The sequence below is a fragment of the Loxodonta africana genome, chromosome 7 (assembly GCF_030014295.1).
Source record: "Loxodonta africana isolate mLoxAfr1 chromosome 7, mLoxAfr1.hap2, whole genome shotgun sequence".
NCBI lineage: Eukaryota > Metazoa > Chordata > Mammalia > Proboscidea > Elephantidae > Loxodonta > Loxodonta africana.
Window position 1 is genome coordinate 4,778,444 of NC_087348.1, and position 23,748 is coordinate 4,802,191.

General features: G+C 46.9%; 1 protein-coding gene across 6 annotated transcripts in view; it reads right to left on the minus strand.

Moving 5' to 3' along the window:
- The window catches only part of PPFIA1 (PTPRF interacting protein alpha 1), a 131,200-nt gene that overhangs the window by 9,827 nt on the left and 97,625 nt on the right, over nucleotides 1-23,748 (minus strand). For all 6 annotated transcript variants that reach the window (XM_064287617.1, XM_064287619.1, XM_064287616.1 and 3 more), the window contains 2 exons: nucleotides 7,545-7,626; nucleotides 7,235-7,435 (listed from right to left, as the gene is read on the minus strand). In XM_064287617.1, coding sequence (XP_064143687.1) covers nucleotides 7,235-7,435; nucleotides 7,545-7,626 — 283 coding nt within the window. The remainder of the gene's footprint in view (nucleotides 1-7,234; nucleotides 7,436-7,544; nucleotides 7,627-23,748) is intronic.

A 23,748-nucleotide genomic window follows, 5' to 3' on the forward strand; every position in this document is an offset into this window, starting at 1 on the left:
AGCTAAAAAAAGCTTCAAAACAGAGAGAAACAATGCAACAACTGCGAGAAGCTGGAGGAGAAATGGACTGATCCACAATCCGGGTTGGGAAACCTCCGCGCTCCTCCATCAGGAACCGACTGAACAAGTAAGAAAAAACGTCAATAAGGATACAGACGACTGAACGATACTAAAGGACAGTGATAGACGCCTCTGATCAACACGGAAGAACGTGCAGGTCTTTTCAAGCGCGTACGGAGCATGTGCCAAGACAGACAAATCTCAGCGTTATTTAAGAGAGAGAAATTACTCAAAGTATGTTCTCTGGCCCCAAAAGAATTAAATTAGAAACCATTAATTGAAAGATACCTGGAAAATTCCTAAATATTTGGGAATTGGCATACTTCTAAATAACCCATATATCAAAGAAGAAATCAGAAGGAAGTTGGAAAATATTTTGAGGTGAATGAACGTGAAATTACAATCCACCCGAAGTTGATGGGACACGGCTGCAGCGGTGCTTTGAAGGAAACTTACAGCATTGAATGCTTACATCAGAAATGCAAAGCCGCAAATGATCTAAGGTTCTACCTTAAAGAATTAGAAAAAGACCAAATGAAATCCAAAACAAACAAGACAAACAAATTAAAAGATAAAAGCAGAAGTCAATAAAGCAGAAAAAAATGATAAACCAATGAAATCTACAATCTGGTTCTTGATAAATATCAATACATTTGACAAGCTCTTAGCTAGACTGATTAAGAAAAAAGAGATAAATGATCAAATACTGAATGCGAATATCAGCAATGAAAGAGGGGCCATCAGTACGGATCCAAGAGATACGGAAAGAACACTAACGGGACGTATTAACAATTTCCAACCGTCTAGAAGAAATGGACAAATTCCTAGAAATGCATCAACTGTCAAAGCCCACCTGGTAAGAAGCAGATAACGTAAATAACCCTATGTCTACATGAACTTGAATTTATAGCTAAAAGTCTACCCACAAAAAAAAAAAAAACCCCTCTACCTCAGATGGTTTCGCTAGTCGATTTCTACCAAACATTTATGAAAAACCTTACCCAGCAAAACCTTACCAGTTTTATGCAAATTATTTCAAAACATAAAAGAGACTTTCTAATTAATTTTTTGAGATCGGCATTACCCTGACACCGAAACAGACAAAGACATTAAAAGAAAATAAAACTACAGACCAATATCCCTTAAGGACACAGATGCAAAAATCTATAACAAAATATTAGCAAATCAAATCAACAATATATGAAAAGGATAATACATCGTGACCAGTGGGCCTTACCCCGGGAAGTTAAGTTGGTTCCACATTTGAAAATCAATGCAACTCATCATATCAACAGACTGATGTAGGAAAACCACATCATCATCTCGAAAGATGCAGAAAAAGCACTTGACCAAACAAAGCCATCATTCATTCGTGCAGGTCTGAGCAATCCGGGGATGACAGAAAGCCGCCTCACCTGACAAAGGGCATGTACAAAAAGCCTACCGGGAATATCACACTTCTAATGATACAAGGAAAGGGTGTCTGCTCTCACCACTTCTATTCAACATATACTGGAGGTACTAGACATGTGAGAAGGCAAGGAAAGAAACTAAGGCCCATGAACTGGAAAAGAAATCGGACTGTCTTGATCTGCAGATGACAACATGACCCAGGCATGAAATGAAGCTACAAAAGAGCTCTCAGAACTAGTGAGTTTAGTGAAGTTGCAGGATACAGGATCAACATACAAAAATGAACTGTATTTCTCAATATTAGCAATGAACAGCTGGAAACTGAAAAATACATTTATAAGGGCATCACAAAACATGAAATAAGGATAAATCTAACAAAATATGTGCAAGATTTGTACACTGAAAAAGACACACACACACATACATATCAGAGAAAGGCACCTGACATGCTCCGGCTGAGAACACTAAGCTACGTTCACAGAAACACTGTAGTTACATTTTGGGATTCGTGGAAATAGTCACTGTCAACCACCACCAGATTCTGTCTTGAAGCCAGGGCCTCCAATCTAATTTAATTATTATTTCTTCCAATCATGCTGGAGAGAATGATTCAAACTCCAACGAGAATGCTCAAATTCTAATAGAAAAAAATGTTTCACTGCTTTCTCTAAACAACCATGGGCAAGAAAAACATCAAACATTTCTGGGCAACTGTCAGGATATCTAAGGATACCACCAAGTTCTGGTCATAATTTCAGACTTCACTTGATACTTGTAGCATAAATATTTGGTGCTGTTTTCTTCCTTGCTGATTATCACGCGTCCTTAAATGGCCGCTGTCTAGAGAATTCCAAGGAGGACGAACCACGGGATTTATGCTCACTCGTAATATACCCTACCCACACTTTTTACATGGGTGTTAACAGGAGCTTCTGGAAGGGTCTGGCTCAGCCTCGGAGACCCAGCCATCTCCTGGGCTGCCACAGGAGCCTTCTGACACAGGCACGTGACAGGGCTCTCACAGGCCAGCAGAGACGCTGCTGCAGTAAGAGTCTATTCCCATCACTGAAACGATGGCACCCAGCTCAGGCTGAGTGACTGTGTACACAGAGGAAGCCCCACGAGGGCGCGGAACATGCTCCCTTGCTGCCGCCACCTGTGTTACCAGTCGGCATCCAATTACCTGCTAAATAAACTCAGCAGTGGCATAACCGTCCCGTGGTGTCTCCTCCTGAGAGTCCACCGGCTTCGGGGGGCCGAGGTCTCACATCTCAGGGAGCACACTGTACTGCCTCTGTCCACGGCAGCGCGGGGCACCTTCAGAGACCAGAAGGCCACACTGCCCTCTCAGCTACGGGAGGGACGGCGGGAGAGGGGCGTGTGCTCGTGATGAAGGCTGAATGCTGCCAATTCTGGCTGGTTCTTGTTCCTATTTCCACTGCAAAGCATCAACGTTGTGCTTATTTCATCTATGCTTCGTGCCTCAGACACACAGAATTTCATACCTAAGCGCTGCGTAGCGTAAAATACCTAAGAAATTACGAAATGTGCCCCGTTTAACTCGTGGTCATTGCTGGTCCTGTAAAGAGATGCCAAACTAGCTTAAATAATTAATGAGGCTATTTATCGAGCAGAGGCACAGAAAAGGCTCCGTAAAGGGGGGCGGACCCCCCAGGATCACAATAGCCATTGTTTTCTTCTGTTTAAAGAAAACAAGATGTGCTAGTGGCTACGCTTTCGGGAGAGGGGCCCTGCTGGTGCCGTGTTAAGTGTTCAGCAGCTAACTGAAAGGTCAGCGGCTCGAGCCCACCAGCTGCTCCGTGGAGCTTCTGTAAAGCCTTGGAAATCCCTGTGGGGCAGCTCGGCTCTGTCCTGTAGGGACGCTATGAGCTGCCATCGACTTGACGGCCACGGGGAACTTTAGGAGTAAAAACAGAAGGAAACAGACGTTTCAACCATCAACGTGCCATCAGGAAAATTCTGACTGAGTATTATTTCGATGTTTTTCAGATACACAATTCTTCTTCTGAAGTCCCTGACCTCCTGCCATTAGCGAGCGCCTCAAGTGCAGCCACCTGCCCACTGCTTTCAGCCCACGACCTGTCGCCAGAAGTGCAGTGTGGCACCCAGGGTGGTCGTGGACTCGTACGTGCGGAAACCGCAGGGACCTAACCGAGCTGGCTAAGAGTGTGCAGGTCGCCAGACAGGGGGACAGAGCTTTCTGTCATGAAGACTCAGGGAGCTGGAAAACCTAGTGCATTAAGTAAGAAGAGACGTAATTTCCGAGAACCCCATTAGTAAGGAAGCCCTCAAACCCACAATTATGAGGACAGCAACAGTAATGCACCAACACAAAGACACAGAGGTGAAGTCACAAGGCCAACTGCCGTGCTCAGAAATTTATTAGAGTACAGTTTTCCCACCAGCAGATCTTGTCATTAAAATTCCCAGCCCCCGGGAGCTGCACATACGACCTCGGCAGCAGGACCCTGTAACTGCTCGCACGTTAAACAAGACTACACTAATTAAAAGCAGATCCTGGCTCCATACAGGCAAAGTTCAAAATTGTCCATGAGACGTACTCTTCAGTCCTGTGCTTTGCTTCGACTAATACTTTCAATTCATTAACAAAACTCTGAAAATGCAAGAAAAGGGAACGACAAGCTTCCATACGCCAATGCTTTGTGCTGCTGTACATTTAGTGAAGAATGTTAGAGAAAGTCTCCCACCTGGGCCCAGCTTCCCTCCTCATCCTCCTGGTGTTACGTGGTTAGGAGTGCAAAAGAACAGAACTATTAGTATCGGTGAGCTTACGAGTGCAGCAATTCAACTTTGCAGCCAAGGTGCAGCTAAAAACTGAGCGAAAAGGTGAAAAAAAAAACCAAGCGTCATGCAAAACTCATGCCAACCCACACCCCCATCTCTCATGCAAGGAGCAGACTTGCACACCCAGCACACCCAGGAGCCGAGACAGCTCCGGTCAGACACCACAGCGCGGTGCTGAACGGAGGGCTCTCCTAAAGGAGATGCAAGCTAAGTCTACTCTACAGACAGCGAGGCAACCCACGCTCAGTCCCTGGAAAAATCCACAGTGAGGTCAAGTATGAATACAGTTTTACATGCTAAACCTGAGGGAGGCACTCATCTGGAACGACTTAACGTAAAATACTTTTTTACCCAACCAAAAGGCAAAGGACCCAGGCGCTGGTAGTGGGGAGGGCACTGAGAGGCGCACAGCGGCGTGCCGTGACTAACCGTTTGCGGCGTGGCCGTAAGGGTTTCCATCTCTTCGTGCGTTAACCAGACATTTCCTGTGGTCTAAGATGACCCAGGGGCGCCCATCACATCCAGGGCAAGGAAGCAGTGACAAAGAGGAAAGGTGGCAGATACATAAGCAACAGGTACATAAAGGGGGCTGGTGAAGGCAAAGGTCGTTCTTCTTACGTTTTTCATCTCAATGTCCAGACAGAAAATGTCGGGACAGTGGCCCCACCTTCTCACCACTGTACCGTCAACAACACAAGGAGAGCAGCACGCCATTTCTAGAGCTTTCGCTGCCATGCTTATCCCTGAGGTACATCAAACACACAGAAGAAGAAAATCGATTTTCTACTGCTGAAATTTAAAAATGATTCTCAAGTAACTATTAATTATGCTTAAAACATTCTTATCCCAAACAAAGCACAGCCACAAAGCAGCAGTGCAAACTCCTGCTCTGAATTACGGGCGGACTGTGCACAGGCGGGTGGCCGGTCTGCAGAGAGGCTTCTCAGTGTGGACAACCAAAGCCACGGGCCGAGGGGGCAGGCGGTAGTGCGGAGTGAATCAAAGATTGCCAAAGGGGTTCGGCACGCCAAAGATAACGGCACTACCTAACGAAGCAGACGTGAGGCAAATAACCGCCCCGCTGGCCTACCGCTGGCTCCTTGAGGGCCTGACTTCTGTCCTGGGCCTGGCCCGGTGCTGGGTGCGCCTCATCTAGGGTCTATCCGTCTCTGTTCCTTCAATCACACTCAAAAGGAGCTACCTTTGTGAAGCTAGTTTATAAAAACTTTGGGGAAACCACACCAGCACCTTCATCTCTAGGAAAGCCCCGCTGGTATGAAACAATCGTGGAAGTTTCATTAGTTGGCTGTTTATAGGCAGGCATTCCTCAGGTGAAAGGGCCATCTGAGCAAGAGGTAAGGACACGGGCTGACTGCTCGCTGCCGCACTTCTCTCACTAGAAGACAGAGAAACAAGCAGGAAAGCTCTGAGCACTTGTTATGGGAGGTAACAGTGAGCCACGGGGGACACTCCAGGCCTTGGACTGCCGTTCAGGGCTCTGTCTGCGAGGGCTCTTCATTTCAGCTGGGAGAGCTTGTTTTCTCTGCAGAGTAGACTAAAAGCGGACAGTGGGCGTCAGCCAATGCGAAACGAGATTAGGAGGTGGCCTGCCCTTTCTCCCAATACCCACTCATGTTTTTTACAGCAGTTTGTAACTTTCTAAAGCAGGTGGACCTCTTGTAAGGACTTTCAAGGACTCCTTATGTGGAGAAGACTACAAGCACGGCTAATGTCTGGTGCACACGTGTGGATTTATGTACTGCTAAATCCTGAGCTCTGGGTCACAGCCTCCAGGATGCGACGCACCAATAGATCAAAACAGTCAAAGGCAGTTAGAACTGCAACTGGTGATCTCATCTTTTCTCTTTTTTATCCCCAGCTTTTGCAAAAAACTGCCCCTCAAATTGGAATTTGGGGAGGGGAGATTGAGAATTCTTGAGGGACCAGTTTGGATGAACAGGTAACAACCATCTTTTATTAGTATGTCAACTATATTTAAATGGATGCTTCTAAGCTGCCTAGTCCTCTGCAGCAGACAAAAATCTTCCTCCTTAAAATTATATTTCCACACTCAACAATACGGATGAACCCACCAACACACTGACTGAAAGAAGCCAGGCGGGGCTCAGGCCACCTTTCTTCTTTGACCCCACTCATATAAAGTTCCATACAGACAAAACTAGTCTATGGTGCCAGAAGTCAGGTGGTTCCCTTTGGGGGAAGGAGGAAGGACCGGAAGGCACAGAAGGGGGCCTCTAGGGCCCTGGTGAAATCCCTTTCTTAATGCGGGTGCTGGCTACACTGGGTGGTCTTTGACACTACATTTGCTTAGCAAATATCCTTATGGACAGTGTGAAACCTGACCACTAGCTCAGGAGTCCCTGAGTGGTCCAACAGTGAAGCGTTCCGTTACTAGCCAAAAGGTTGGTGGTTCTAACCCACCCACAGGCTCCTTGAAGACAGGCCTGGCGATCTGCTTCCAAACGTCACAGCCTTGAAAGCCCTGTGGAGCAGTTGTACTCTGCACACATGGGGTCGCCCTCAGTTGGAATGGACTTGACGGCAACTAACAACAATAATTCCCAGTGAATCATAAAATAAACAGGATGTGAAATTCACAGAGCTTAAGTATAAAGTACGCACTTAAAATGTTAGCTTTCTCCTCCTTCAAAGAGCCCTGAGACTGGTTCAATTTTGATAAATTAGTATGTAAGTTTGTGATAACCACTTCTCTACCTTTAAAAAGAACTCATTTTTTATACTACAATGACGTTATAACTAAACTTTTTACAAGTATGTAATATTTACTACCCAGTCCTCACCAATTCTAAGTTCTAGAGTTACCGAATGCTAAAGTTTGAAATCCGAGCTACAATGGAAGCGTTTCCCAGGAGCTGGAGAAGCTCTCGCCCCTGCAGAAGAGTAGGCGACATACCGTCCTGGCCGTGGGGGGCGCTGACGGGCTCGTCAGGGACACGGCCTCCTGGATGGCCAGCCTCAGCTTCAGCCTGTGCAGCGGGTTGCTGATGCCGATCTCGCGCTGGATCTCCGTGTCCGACAGGGCTGACATGATCGCCCCGCTTTTCACATTCGCTCGGCAAGCGGCCACGTACCAGGCCGGCATCCCGACCCAGAGCTGGAGACAGGGAAGGGAAGGTCAGAAAGTCATGTCGTCTGAGAAATGGATTCACGAGTTTATATACAGGAGGCAACACACTGGACTTGGTATGAAAACAACGATATACCTCCAGCCACACGACGACAGTTGGCCCGTCCCACTGTGCAAAAGGTAAACCCTGTCTTCGGGCTTCCTCAAGCAATTCGTGCCTGCAAACAGCAAGACAGTCAAAATTTAACAGCATGATTAGACGCACACATAAGACAAGTGAACAAAAATATTCTCTTTAAAATCTTCCAAAAGTATAACAGGAAGGATCCTTTCCTTTCACCTCCCACGTCTTTAATATCATCACTATCCATCTGTCATGGATTGAACTATGTCCCCCAAAATGTGTGTCAACTTGACTGGGCCATGATTCCCAAAACTGTGTGACTGTCCATGATTCTGTCATCTGATGTGATTTTCCTGTGTGTTGTAAATCCGACCTCTGATATTAACGAGGCAGGATTAGAGGCAGTTATGTTAATGAGGCAAGACTCAATCTACAAGATCGGGTTGTGTCAATCTCTTTTGACATACAAAATAGAGAAGCGAGCAGAGAGACATGGGGACCTCATGCCACCAAGAAAGCAGGGCCAGGAGCAGAGCGTTGTCCTTTGGACCCACTGTCCCCGCACTGAGTAGCTCCAAGACCAGGGGAAGACTGATGACAAGGACCTTCCTCCAGAGCTGACAGAGACAGAGAGGCTTTCCCTGGAGCTGGCACCCTGAATGTGGGCTTGTAGCCCACTAGACTGTGAGACTATAAATTTCTCTTTGTTAAAGCCATCCACTTGTGGTATTTCTGTTACAGCAGCACTAGGTGACTGAGATGCCATCCACTGTGGTATTTCTGTTACAGCAGCACTAGGTGACTAACACACCATCCACTGTGGTATTTCTGTTACAGCAGCACTAGGTGACTAAGACACCATCCACTGTGGTGTTTCTGTTACAGCAGCGCTAGGTGACTGAGACATCATCCACTGTGGTATTTCTGTTACAGCAGCACTAGGTGACTAAGACACCATCCACTGTGGTATTTCTGTTACAGCAGCACTAGGTGACTGAGACACCATCCACTGTGGTATTTCTGTTACAGCAGCACTAGGTGACTGAGACATCATCCACTGTGGTATTTCTGTTACAGCAGCACTAGGTGACTGAGACATCATCCACTGTGGTATTTCTGTTACAGCAGCACTAGGTGACTAAGACACCATCCACTGTGGTATTTCTGTTACAGCAGCACTAGGTGACTAAGACACCATCCACTTGTGGTACTTCTGTTACAGCAGCACTTGGTGACTGAGACACCATCCACTGTGGTATTTCTGTTACAGCAGCACTAGGTGACTGAGACACCATCCACTGTGGTACTTCTGTTACAGCAGCACTAGGTGACTAAGACACCATCCACTGTGGTATTTCTGTTACAGCAGCACTAGGTGACTAAGACACCATCCACTTGTGGTACTTCTGTTACAGCAGCACTTGGTGACTGAGACACCATCCACTGTGGTATTTCTGTTACAGCAGCACTAGGTGACTGAAACACCATCCACTGTGGTATTTCTGTTATAGCAGCACTAGGTGACTGAGATACCATCCACTGTGGTATTTCTGTTATGGCAGCACTAGGTGACTGAGACACCATCCACTGTGGTACTTCTGTTACAGCAGCACTAGGTGACTGAGACACCATCCACTGTGGTGTTTGTTACAGCAGCACTAGGTGACTGAGACACCATCCACTGTGGTGTTTCTGTTACAGCAGCACTAGGTGACTAAGACACCATCCACTGTGGTGTTTCTGTTACAGCAGCACTAGGTCACTGAGACACCGTCCACTTGTGGTATTTCTGTTACAGCAGCACTAGGTCACTGAGACACCGTCCACTTGTGGTATTTCTGTTACAGCAGCACTAGGTCACTGAGACACCGTCCACTTGTGGTATTTCTGTTATAGCAGCACTAGGTGACTGAGACACCATCCACTGTGGTGTTTCTGTTACAGCAGCACTAGGTCACTGAGACACCGTCCACTTGTGGTATTTCTGTTACAGCAGCACTAGGTGACTGAGACACCATCCACTGTGGTATTTCTGTTACAGCAGCACTAGGTGACTGAGACACCATCCACTGTGGTACTTCTGTTATGGCAGCACTAGGTGACTAAGACACCATCCACTGTGGTATTTCTGTTATAGCAGCACTAGGTGACTGAGACACCATCCACTGTGGTGTTTCTGTTACAGCAGCACTAGGTGACTGAGACACCATCCACTGTGGTGTTTCTGTTACAGCAGCACTAGGTCACTGAGACACCGTCCACTTGTGGTATTTCTGTTACAGCAGCACTAGGTGACTGAGACACCATCCACTGTGGTGTTTGTTACAGCAGCACTAGGTGACTGAGACACCATCCACTGTGGTGTTTCTGTTACAGCAGCACTAGGTGACTGAGACACCATCCACTGTGGTATTTCTGTTACAGCAGCAGTAGGTGACTGAGACACCATCCACTGTGGTATTTCTGTTACAGCAGCACTAGGTCACTGAGACACCGTCCACTTGTGGTATTTCTGTTACAGCAGCACTAGGTGACTGAGACACCATCCACTGTGGTATTTCTGTTATAGCAGCACTAGGTGACTAAGACACCATCCACTGTGGTACTTCTGTTACAGCAGCACTAGGTGACTGAGACACCGTCCACTGTGGTATTTCTGTTATAGCAGCACTAGGTGACTAAGACACCATCCACTGTGGTATTTCTGTTATAGCAGCACTAGGTGACTAAGACACCATCCACTGTGGTATTTCTGTTACAGCAGCACTAGGTGACTGAGACACCATCCACTGTGGTATTTCTGTTACAGCAGCACTAGGTGACTGAGACACCATCCACTGTGGTATTTCTGTTACAGCAGCACTAGGTGACTGAGACACCATCCACTGTGGTGTTTCTGTTACAGCAGCACTAGGTGACTGAGACACCATCCACTGTGGTGTTTCTGTTACAGCAGCACTAGGTCACTGAGACACCGTCCACTTGTGGTATTTCTGTTACAGCAGCACTAGGTCACTGAGACACCATCCACTGTGGTATTTCTGTTATAGCAGCACTAGGTGACTGAGACACCATCCACTGTGGTATTTCTGTTACAGCAGCACTAGGTGACTAAGACACCATCCACTGTGGTATTTCTGTTACAGCAGCACTAGGTGACTAAGACACCATCCACTGTGGTATTTCTGTTACAGCAGCACTAGGTGACTGAGACACCATCCACTGTGGTATTTCTGTTATGGCAGCACTAGGTGACTAAGACACCATCCACTGTGGTACTTCTGTTACAGCAGCACTAGGTGACTGAGACACCATCCACTGTGGTATTTCTGTTACAGCAGCACTAGGTGACTAAGACACCATCCACTGTGGTATTTCTGTTATAGCAGCACTAGGTGACTGAGACACCATCCACTGTGGTATTTCTGTTACAGCAGCACTAGGTGACTGAGACACCATCCACTGTGGTATTTCTGTTACAGCAGCACTAGGTGACTAAGACACCATCCACTGTGGTATTTCTGTTATAGCAGCACTAGGTGACTAAGACACCATCCACTGTGGTATTTCTGTTACAGCAGCACTAGGTGACTAAGACACCATCCACTGTGGTACTTCTGTTACAGCAGCACTAGGTGACTGAGACACCATCCACTGTGGTATTTCTGTTACAGCAGCACTAGGTGACTGAGACACCATCCACTGTGGTATTTCTGTTACAGCAGCACTAGGTGACTAAGACACCATCCACTGTGGTATTTCTGTTATAGCAGCACTAGGTGACTGAGACACCGTCCACTTGTGGTACTTCTGTTACAGCAGCACTAGGTGACTAAGACACCATCCACTGTGGTACTTCTGTTACAGCAGCACTAGGTGACTAAGACACCGTCCTCATGTGGTACTTCAGTTACAGCATCACTAGGTGACTAAGACGCCACCCACTTGTAGCATTTCTGTTATAGTGGCACTAGGTGACTAAGACACCGTCCACTTGTGGTACTTTGGTTACAGCAGCACTAGGTGACTGAGACACCATCCACTGTGGTATTTCTGTTACAGCAGCACTAGGTGACTGAGACACCATCTACTTGTGGCATTTCTGTTACAGCAGCACTAGGTGACTGAGACACCATCCACTGTGGTATTTCTGTTATAGCAGCACTAGGTGACTAAGATACCACATAATGCCAGTTTTCCACCTACACAAAGAATGCCTGGGCTCCCCCTGAGTCTGCAGAATCATCTCCTCACAGAAGGAAAGAAGTATCACCAACCTAAAAAACAAGGGAGGCTGCATATCCAAGCAAATAGCAAATTCGAGGGAAAGCATTTCCTTTTTAAGTAACATCTAGGAAGAGGAAACCATATCCCGGTCTGAACAAAGAAGTCTATCTCTGTGAGAGCCTTTCAAGAATGTGAATAACACAGGTTTTAACACTACGATGGTCTAAAGTAGCACGCAAGTAACAAGTGGATTTTGGCTGTTGCTATTCTACATTGCTGTCATGGATTGAATTATGTTCCCCCAAAAATGTGTGTATCACTGATTTGATCTGATGGTAAACCCACCCACCCACTGCCGTCGAGTTGATTTCAACTCACAGCGACCCTACAGGACAGAGTAGAACTGCCCCATAGTGTTTCCAGGGCTGTAAATCTTTATGGAAGCAGACTGCCACATCTTTCTCCCACAGGTGGCTAGAGGGTTTGAACCATTGACCTTGTGGTTAGCAGCTGAGCGCTTAACTACTACCCTACCAGGGCTCCTCATACGATGATAGGCCGAATGTTTATGAAGAGCAGCAACTGACTGTGGTGAGCCTTGTACACCTGTGCATCCAGGCTTTTACACACACTATCAAGCTCTGGAAATAAGGCTGCAGAGGCCCAAGGTGGTGTGTGGGTTATGAAAGAAGGACCCCGTACTACACCATCTAGACTGGAGTACAGTGTGGGGCAGCAGACAGTCTATAAGTGCTGCCCAGGCTGGAGCCGGCGGCACAGTGAGCCAGGCTGTCTACACTCTATCTCTGCAGTGGGGACCTGTTCCAATAGAGGGAGGTGTTCAGATCGTGAAGCCCAGTGGTGCTCATGTTCAGAGAGATTTCATGGACCCTGCTGTCAGTATGGAGGATCATACTGGAAAACATACTGCCTTCTGTAGAGATAAACCCCAAATTCTGTAGGAACTGTAAGAAGAGTGCCTATTTTGAAATGACATTTATGTGAAAAGTGAGCAGTTCGTGTAATAAATTTGAAGTAGCAGTTTCTCTCAGAAACATCAACGGACAACAAGATAATTACACTTTCTGGGGAGCAGAAGACTGAGAGAAATACGATTATTTCTGATTCTGGGTAGACAGTAAAAGGAAATTGCTTACAGAACAAAGAATTATGGTTATTTTTATTGGAGAAGATAAGAAAATAAGATAATAGACTGGAGGTTATTAAGTAGCATTATTTTTAGGGAATATTAATTCTTACCCTGAGTTCTGAAAAAAGACCAAGAAGTCCTAAGAAGTTCACAAAAATGTCCTTCAAATTTCCCCAGGCTACACCCACCTGAGGGTATAATTTACAAATACGGACTGGTCAGGTTATCTGTCAGCTGGTGGTTGATACAGTTTGTCCAGCTGGCCTGGCTGCTCAGCATGTTCAAAATAAAAAGACTAAAAGGGTGAATTTAAAGACACAGAGAACTCAGTGAGAGGTGACAGGAATTCAAGGTAACATCAACTCCTCGACTGTTCAGGAGAGGGCCAGCAAACAGCCGGATGCGATTTGAATAGCAGATTCTTTCCAGGCACAAGCTAAGTGTTTGGGACTCTGCTGGTTTCTCACTTCAAGGGAAGTGCGACAAGGATTTATGGATTCAGGTTTTGTGGAGCCTGAAACTTATACAATGGGGGAGATGCTACTCAAGAAAAATAATACAAAACTAAAAACCCCAGTGCCGTTGAGTCGATTCCGACTCATAGCGACCCTATAGGACAGAGTAGAACTGCCCCAAAGAGTTTCCAAGGAGCACCTGGAGGATTCGAACTGCCGACCCTTTGGTTAGCTGCCGTAGCACTTAACCACTACGCGACCAGGGTTTCCAAATACAAATACAAAACCAGGAGTACAGAAGTAGATGCAGAGCCTTAGAAGGGGCTCATGCAAGTGAGGAGGCCTGAAGCTTAAGGTTCAGAGATTCGTGGTAAATCTGCCTCTGAGTGCAGAGACGGTGCCCTGCCAGTTCTAAAGGAAGGTCATTCCAGGGGAGTAAGAGCTATAGGAACAAGGCAAGGACTTGGCTGAAGATGGATCAGTAGTTCTCAGCCAGGACTAAATGTCACAGTCACTTCCTGGGGGACTTCTAAAAGAACCATACATGGAATCAATCCCTAGAAATTATGACCCAAATTTTCTGGGGTGGTGCCAGGTATTGGTATTTTTTAATCCCTCTGTCCCTATGTATTAATAGATAAAAATAATAGTGACAAAGATGGTTTCATAGCTACCATCTATGAAATATCTACTTTGTATGAGAAGATACTGTATCAAACACTTCACAGGCATTATCTTCTTAGCACTCAGAACCCTCAGAAGCATGTGTATTATCGCCATTTTAACAAGAAGGATCTTGAGGCTTGTTTTTAGTTGCCCTCAAGTTGGCTCCAACTCATGGCGGCCCATCCCATTTCCTGGTTTAAACTTTTGAGCTCCTGTTACTCAGCCATCAAAAAGAAAAGTCTGCATCTGCTCTCGGTTTCTTATAGCACTTAACTTGGAATCGCTTACTGATGTTTTGGTAGCCCCGTTTTTCCCCCAATACCTGGACAATTCCAGGCCCTGGGAACTGGATGAATCCACACCAGTCCAGGGGCAATTTGAAATGTATCATAAACTGCACTCAAAACCACCTGCAACTCCTGACTGCCAACCAGGATCCCAAGAGAAAGTTTTGTTGTTGTTGTTAGGTGCCATTGAGTCAGTTCTGACTCAAAGCGACCCTATGCACAACAGAACAAAACACTGCCCAGTCCTGCACCATCCTTACAATTGTTGTTATGCTTGAGCTCATTGTTGTAGCCACTGTGTCAATCCACCTCGTTGGGGGTCTTCCTCTTTTCCGCTGACCCTGTACTCTGCCAAGCATGATGTCCTTCTCCAGAGACTGATCCCTCCTGACAACATGGCCAAAGTATGTAAGATGCAGTCTCACCATCCTTGCTTCTAAGGAGAATTCTGGTTGTACTTCTTCTAAGACAGATTTGTTCATTCTTTTGGCAGTCCATGGTATATTCAATATTCTTCACCAACACCACAATTCAAAGACGTCAATTCTTCGGTCTTCCTTAATCATTGTCCAGCTTTCACATGCATATGATGCAATTGAAAATACCATGGCTTGGGTCAGGCGCACTTTAGTCTTCAAGGTGATATCTTTGCTCTTCAACACTTTAAAGAGGTCCTTTGCAGCAGACTCACCCAATGCGATGCGTCTGGTAATTTCTTGACTGCTGCTTCCATGGCTGTTGATTGTGGATACAAGTAAAATGAAATCCTTGACAACTTCAATCTTTTCTCTGTTTATCATGATGCTGCTCATTGGTCCAGTTGTGAGGATTTTTGTTTTCTTTTTTTTTTTTTTATGTTGAGGTGCAATCCATACTGAAGCCTGTTGTCTTTGATCTTCATTAGTAAGTGCTTCAAGTCCTTTTCACTTTCAGCAACCAAGGTCGTGTCATCTGCATAACTCAATTAACAATCTACGGAGCAAGTTTATGCATCTTTTTTTCCTTATCTAGCTGGCCACTAGCTCCCAAATCAACCAGGTTCCCCATTGTCTTCAGGCCAATAAAATTCATGATGCCCAGCCAAACTTCCTGATATGCCTGGATATGGGAGAATTCCCATGGTGGGCGGGGATGCTAAATAGGCAGCTGAGATACAGAGGAAGGAGCATGAAAGATGGAGTCAAAAGTCCTGGATTCAAATCCAGCTCCAATGATTTCTACTTATGGGCCCTTGGACAAGTCAGCCTCTCTGTAATTTCCTATTTAAGTGGAGTTAAAATGCCTCGCTGATGCAAATTTTAAAGGTGGTAATGCTCAAGAAAAAAAGGAAAGAAAGAAAAAGAAAAAGCTTTTGAAACATGAGTGTCATATGGGGATGTCTAATATATTTTCAAATCTTGTTTTTAAATAAAGATACTTCCCTTTCTCAAAAAAAAAAAATGTGTGTATCACTTTGGCTGGGCCATGATTCCCAGTATGGTGTGCTTGTCCTCCGTTTCGTGATTGTAATTTTACACTAAAGAGGGTTAGGGTGGGATTGTTAACACCCTTACTAAGGTCACATCCCTGATCCAGTGTAAAGGGAGTTTCCCTGGGGTGTGTCCTACACCACCTTTTTTCTTACAAGAGATGAAAGGAAAGCTAGCAGAGAGTGGGGGACCTCATACCACCAGGAAAGCAGTGCCGGGAGCAGAGTGCATCCTTTGGACCCAGGGTTCTTGCACGGAGAAGCTCCTAGTCTGGGAGAGGACTGATGAAAAGACTGACAGGGAGAGAAAGCCTTCCCCTGGAGCTGATGCCCTGTTCGGACTTTTAGCCTACTTTACTGTGAACAAATAAATTTCTTTTGGTTAAAGCCATCCACTTGTGGTGTTTCTGTTATAGCAGCACTAGATGACTAAGACAGTTGCTATTTAGGTAAAGGGGGTCCCTGGGAGGCGAAACGGTTAAGCGTGACACTACCCACTGAAAGGTCGGTAGGTCCAACCCACCCAGAGGTACCTCAAAAGGAAGGCCTGGCAATCTGCTTCTAAAAAAATCAGCCACCTAAAACCCCATGGAGCACAGTTCTACTCTAACACACTTGGGGTCTCCATGAGTTGGGGTTGACTCGATGGGAACTGGTTCACTCAGTTAAATAGGCATTTGCTAAATTACATCACTGGGCCATCCTCTGTGCTAACCCAGAGGCTTCACATCGCAAGATTTTAAGTCCCGGCCACATTCCTCAGAGCACTCAGGGTAGGTCATGAAGCACGGTTCCGGACGCAACCCCAACGCCCACAGGGAGGGCAGCAGCGGCCCTGGCTGCACAGGCCTGTATCTGGTCAGGCATACTCCAGACGCCTTACTTTTAAATACCCAGACCAGAATTTTACCACATTAATATCTTTAAAGATGATTTTGTCCAATGATATGTAGTTTGATTATGAAATAACACTATAATCTCTGAAGTTCATCTTCCATAGTGTTCTTTACCCATGAGGCTTCCAAAAAAAGACTGGTATTTTAAAAATGAAAAGCAGAGGCAAGAAGGTGTGACTGGGGCTCGGACGACGGGCACATTTACAGGGAGTCCTTGACTTAAGATGTCTTTGAGTTACGATGAACTGCACTTACGACTGTCTGGTTTTTTGTGTGTGTGCATCTTAATGTTAGTAACGTGTGGTACATACAATGTAGCAGTGCATCACCTGCTGATGTTATTATTCTCAGATGTCCGATGTTATGAGTTACAAAGACACCGATAATAAAAGGCAGTTGATAATGGGAACAAAGGAGGTGTCTGACTTACATCAAAATCAACTTAACAAGAGAGTCGTCGGAACAGAACCCTGTGGTAAGTCAGAAATTATCTGTACTCAGGTGCCCCCAGTCATTTTTAAATTCCCAGGTCATTTTTAGCCATCTCATTTTCTGCAATAATTTCCGCAGAACATACCACAGAATCTTCCATTTCTGAAGGTAAATACTGGCTCTTCGATAAATGTAAACAGTAGTAGGCTTTTTCTTAAGACCGTGGCGCCCATGTACAATAAAGCACACCTTTCTAAACACAATGTTCCACATAAAACCTCACGTAAATGTCCCTTAATTCAAGCTTAGGCTCCCAGGGACATAAAAATGATAATTACCTAGGAATAATCGTACCAGAGAATACAACAAATTCTTCAGTATCTCCAGCAGAATAAAACGCAGGTTTTCTAATTCAAACAAGCAAAGCCCCAGTCACAAATGAAGAAAGAAGCCGAGTCCGCCCCAAACTGATCATGACGCTGAGTGCTGGAGGAAGAGGGAAAGGAGCGCCTCACTGGGCAGAAGGAAGCACCCATTGGCTGATTTAGATGCTCCTTTCTTCTCCCTGAAGATGAATTCTCCTCAAAGGTGGCCGCTACTTCTTACTTAAAGACGTATGTAAGCCACGCTGAAGTAAAATGATTCATTCCCTGGCAGACCAGACCTCGGTGGGAGACCTGAGCTCTGCTAACCCTCGTCAGGGATAAAGCCCTTGAACGTCCTCAGACTAGCCAAGGACAGTCGAGGTTCCCTGCTGCCAGAGCTCAGGAGGGAGCCAGGCAGGGAAATGACCGGGGCACTCTGCCACGGCCTGCACTTGACAACATTTAAGGGACACTCGCTGATCTGATCCCAACGCCTGGAGGCGGCTACTGTTAACATTCTGGTGTCCGTCAGTCTGGACCTAGCCTGCATCCTCCTTCTGGCAGTGGCTTAGATAAACGTCTTTTTTTGTAAGGGTGTCCTTCTGATCAGGCCCAGCGTCCAGGTGAAAGGTAAGCCAGAGGGGGTAGGAAAATCCACCGCAGAGCCTGGGGAAGTAGGGGAGAAGAGACTGGAGACCCCAGCTGGGTGGCTGGCCCAGGTCTGTGTCACGGTTGCCACGCCATCAGGTCAGTCCACCACCCTTGGGTGGGCCTTCACCCCAGGCGGGATTACCAGAGCCTGGTTTTTCTCTGGAGATGACGGTCCTCAACCCTGGGCAGAGGGGCCCCCTGCTGAGCAGCTGTGCAGGGGGATGTGGGAGGCAGACGCCGAGTCTGAGGGCGCAGACCCCAGAACCTGGAGGTACCCTGGCCAGGCCACTCCTGCCCTCAGAGTTGCTTGGCTGCACCAACAAAGACACTCCTCAGCTGTCTGAGGTCCTCTACTGGTCCCACCCCGTCTGGAGCAAGGGAGAATGAAGAAAACCAAAGACACAAGGGAAAGACGAGTCCAAAGGACTGAGGGACCACAACTACCAAGGTCTCCACCAGACCGAGTCCAGCACAACTAGCTGGTGCCTGGCTACCACCACTGACTGGTCTGACAGGGATCACAATAGAGGGTCTCAGACAGAGGTGGAGAAAAAAGATAGAATAAAATCCTAACTCACAAAAATAGAACAGACTTACTGGTCTGTAAGAGACTGGAGAAACCCCAAGAGTATGGCCCCTGGACATCCTTTTAACTCAGTAATGAAGTCATTCCTGAGGTTCACCCTTCAGCCAAAGATTAGACAGGCCCATAAAACAAAAAGAGACTAAAGGGGCACACCATCCCAGAGGCAAGGATGAGAAAGCAGGAGGGGACAGGAAAGCTGGTAATGGGGAACTCAAGGTAGAGAAGGGGAGGGTGCTGACATGTTGTGGGGTTGGCAACCAATGTCACAAAACAGTATGTGTATTAATCGTTTAATAAGAAATTAATTTGCTTTGTAAACCTTCACCTAAAGTACAAAAAAAAAAGAATTTCCACATGACCCAGCCACCCCAATCCTAGGTCTACATCCAGAAGTGAAGGCAGGAACGCAAACGGAAACCTGTACGCCAATGTTCACTATAGCACTTTCTACACTATCCAAAAGGTGGAAACGACCGCCATGTCTGTCAGCAGAATGGATAAGCAAAATGTGGTATACATACGCGATGGAATGTTCTCTGGCCGTAAAGAGAAACGAAGTCCTGATGCATGCCACCACATGAATGAACCTTGAAAATACTAGGCCGAGTGAGCGAAGACAGTATAAAAAGGACAAATACCGCTTGATCGCACTTACATGAAATAAGCAAATACACAAAGATTATGAATCGTTACCAGAGACGGGGGGAGGGTTTCGTTTAGGGGAGCACTGAGGTGATGACACAACGTGTAAAACGCCATCAGCATCACTGAGTTGTGAATGTGGAAGCTGTTGTGCTGGCTGATGTTCTGGTGTGGGTGTTTTCATCACGATTAAAAAAAATAAAAAGCCACTCCTCCTTTTTCTGCTGGATCCAGAAGCTGGGCTCCGGTCGCTGATACCGCCAGTGCTCGACACTCAGAAAGCCCATCTCCTCAGCCCGTGTCGTGTACAGATTAAAGGACCGTAGAACGAGCAACCCACAGACCATGTTCCAGTAATCAGCGCAGCATCCATTTACTTCCTGCTTCACTACCGACGGAAAAACAAACAGGACGGGCCCTCAGCCCTCAATACCGCCTAACTGTCGCTCTGGTGCTGCCGTTAGTTCTCTCCGTCCTCCGCTGGTGGCGCTGCGGCGTGCGCTGCCCCGCCTCACTCTTACCACCTGTGACCTCAGGGTACAGAGGACCACAGAGACAGCGTCGGGGCTCTACGTCTTCTGCACAGTGTCACGGATCGGGGCCAGGGCCGCGACTCGGTCTCAGACGCTGCGGTGCCATGTTATCTGCGGGCTTACCTTCCCTCCTCAGCATCAAATACTGGACCCCAGACTGATTTCCAACTCTCTGCTCTAACAGGAAACTGATTCGGCATGTTTCCTAGTCTTTAAAATGAGTCCTAAAAGAGCAGCCACTTTAGAAGCCCACTACATTCTACGGGGAGCAGGCACACGCATGAGAGAAAGCTGTGTCATTTCTGAACCACGGCAAACATTTCACAACTTAAGCATAATGAATGGTCAAGTGGTTCTTCTAGCACGGAGCTGGTGTGAGACTCCGTTGGTCGAGTGCTACTCATGTGATAGAAAGCTCTTCCTCTCCACCATCCCGACTAAACAGATGGCTTTACTTTTATGAAACTACAGCTTTTTGATGCTATGGCACCGGGTACAAAGAATTAACTACTGTCACGAGCGCGGCCTTGTAATTTCGGCAAAACGCCCCCCACGCGGCACAGCCCTGCGCTGCAGCTGCCCGGGGAGGCACGGCGACGCCCCGACGTGCACGGGCAGAGGCCGCGGCCAGCGCTTCTCACCCGGGCCCCGGAGGGGCTGCAGGAAGGTCCACGCTAGAGCCCCCGGGTCAGCCCACTCGGCACAGCATGCCCCAGGCCACCCTACCCCGAGAGCACGCTGTAGCAGCAGAAAGGGAGACGCAGGAAAAAGACGCTGGACAGACAAGTTACTTACTGAGATGGGGCTTAGGTAACGCAAGGGACCCTACACAGACCAGCTCAGGACGTTGTTGTTGTTGGTACAGGCTAGTTGGTTCCCACTCACAGCAATTCCATGCACAACACAACGGATTACTGCCCAGTCCTGCCCCACCCTCACAGTCGCTGCTGTGTTTGATAAAGATTAAAAACCAAAAACCCTGCTGCCATCAAGTCGATTTCAACTCAGCGCCCTACAGGACAGGGTAGAGCTGCCCTGTAGGGTTTCCAAGGAGGGGCTGGTGGATTCAAACTACTGACCTTTTGGTTAGCAGCAGTAGCTCTTACCCACTGCGCCACCAGGGCCCCTGAAGAACACTCGTGCCGTCTAATTTTAAGATGGCAAGGTCCTTCAATTAAGCATTCACCACACGTCAAACACGTAACATGTCCACCGAGCTCTTTCTATGACATTCCCTTAAAAAAAAAAAAATTTTAGGTTCTTGAAATTCTCTAAAAAGGGATTTTTAAAAGTTAAAAGCATGCCTTTGCGTTAAATCATGGGTTAGTAAAAAGAAAATATTTCTGAGAAACGTATTTTGATTCTTCAATCTAGTAGACCACAAATACTAGAGTATATCCACACTACACCTTTTCTGGATAACTCACAACACATAGTTTCATGTCTGTAAATAAAGCCTTTTTCTGGAAATTAATTTTACCTCATACTAATGAGGCTGACAGAGCCGAAATGACCCACTGTGGTCGGACGCGTAGCCTCTGTGCCGTGAAATCTCCCCTAGTAACTCGGCAGTGCCTTCCAGAACTTACACTTGAATCCCACGCACAGGAAACAACTCAGTCACTTGGTTACAGCTTTGAGGCCCCAGAGTTAGAGGTTCAAAGCCAACGGCATCTATCTGGACACCACAGCTCCAGACACACACCAACGACAACAGGTACCCCAGAAACCAGCATGCAATTTAACATAAATGCTGCCCAGCTGCTCAAGTACACTTTCTGAGAATTATGAGCACATTTTCAAAGCAGAGTGAAGCCTTTTTGCCAATTCACACTATTTTTTTTTTATTCTACGTGAACTACAAGCTCGTGGGGGTCGGGGGAAGGGGATCTAGCTGCACTGCTGTGAGCCTCGCTGTTCTCATTCCAGTACAAGGATGTGAAATAAAACTCATCAGCAAGACTGAGGGACACTTTCCCAGAGCGGTTCCAGGAAGCAAAGCCTGGCTCTAATATTCAGTTCACGTCACCAAATGGCAGGTGCCGGGTTATTTTAACAGTTTTCTACAGCTCAAAGAGAGCAACTTTCAAGTCAGACTTTGCTGTTTAGTGGTTTCTACATTTACAAGGAACCAAGAGACAGAATATTCCCACGGTACTGTCAGCATAGCAGCATTTCACCTGCAGTAAATCAATGGTCCGCGAGTTCAGTTATATATTATGACTTCTGAGTGAAGAATTAAAATCCAGCAGATTTCACAACCAATCTTATGAAATGGAAGAATCAACTAGCAACTATTGGGGTTGAAGGCGCTGAGCCTCTGGCCAAGGGGCCCACTGGCTCCAGTGCAACCCTGGAGGCCAGTGTCACGAGCCCGGGTCCCTGACCGGTACTGGATTCTCTGGGCATCTAAGAGTGGCCACGTGGTTTTTCCCACGGTCAGATTTCTCAAAGAAGCCGGCATGTTTTGCCCTCTGTTCTCCAAGCCCCGCCTTATCATCCTAGCTTCTGCTTTCACTCCTCCTTCCCATTTTCAAGTTCACTGACACTTGGACTTGAACAAACTGCCTATTTGGTTGCAGAAGTGGGTTTAGTTTTACTTTTCATTTGTCAGCTCACTGAGATACCATTTCAAACTACCTAGTTCATCTGCTTAAATACGGTTTTGGACACAGTCAACCAACACACCACCTGTTCTTCCCCAGAGAGACCTGGAACCGCGGGGACACGTGATTCCTCCTGGCCCTCAGCCTGGGGTGGCACAGCACCTGTCTGTGCACCTTTGCTGAAAATGACTGTGACTGAAAACTTAATTTAGAGTTAAAATTTAACAAATAGACTATGACATCTAGAGTCTGAGATAAAAGCACAAAACCTCCATAAGGAGAGAACAGGCAACATAATTACTGAATGTTTTCGGCGGATAATGGGTCTGACCAGCAAATTCTGATGTGCTGCTGTGGCCTCAGTGACAACCACTGTGGGACAAAGAACTCAACTTCACCTCACGTAATTTGGTCTTTGCCTTTGTTTGCTGAGAGGTAACTCTGAACCCCTGGCATTTCCTGGGCAACTGAGGTACCTCTGTTATCTAAGGCACACCAGAGGATATGTCAAATGACCCCTGGCCTGGTACATGTGGACCTCCACCCTGACTATGAGGCCAGTAAAAGCTCCGGGCTTCCTGGCTGGTGACATACGTCCACACACGAGGGAGGGCAGCACTCTGTTCCTGGGACGTGGAAGCTCTGAGCTGGGAGTCCCCCCCAGACCTCACCCTGTATCTTCCTTTGTATCCTTTTCTGCTACAGTAAAGCCATAATCCTAAGTACAGGATTTTCCATGAGTTCTGCGAATGGTTCCTGCCAATTACCAAACCCAGGGGATAGTGGGAACCCTGGGGAGGCCCTGAGCCTGTGCCTGGCTTCCTGAAGGGTAGAGGGAAACCTCTGAATTTGTGGCCCATGGGTCAGAAGGGAGGGTGTCCTGTGGACTCCCAAACTTGTGGCTGGTGTCTGCCTATTTGGCAGCCCGAAGGACAATGTCCTTTTAACCCGTGAGCTCTGAGCTCGCTCCAGGTGACAAGGCGCAGAGAGAGAAGTGCTGCGTGCCACTGCCGGTGTCACAACCAGACAGAGAAGTAAAACACGGGGATCTGTGAACCCTCACGCCCGTTCATGACTTGTCAGCACTGTGACTTTATATCTACGGTCCCATTTGGTCTCACAAAAGCCACAGGACGTGTGTGCTACCATTTCTCCCACCTCACAGACGAGAAGGCAGAAGCACAGGGATGTGAAAGAACTGATCCAGAGCCTCAAAGCTGATCCACACAGGAGCCAGGGTTCAGGCTCTAAG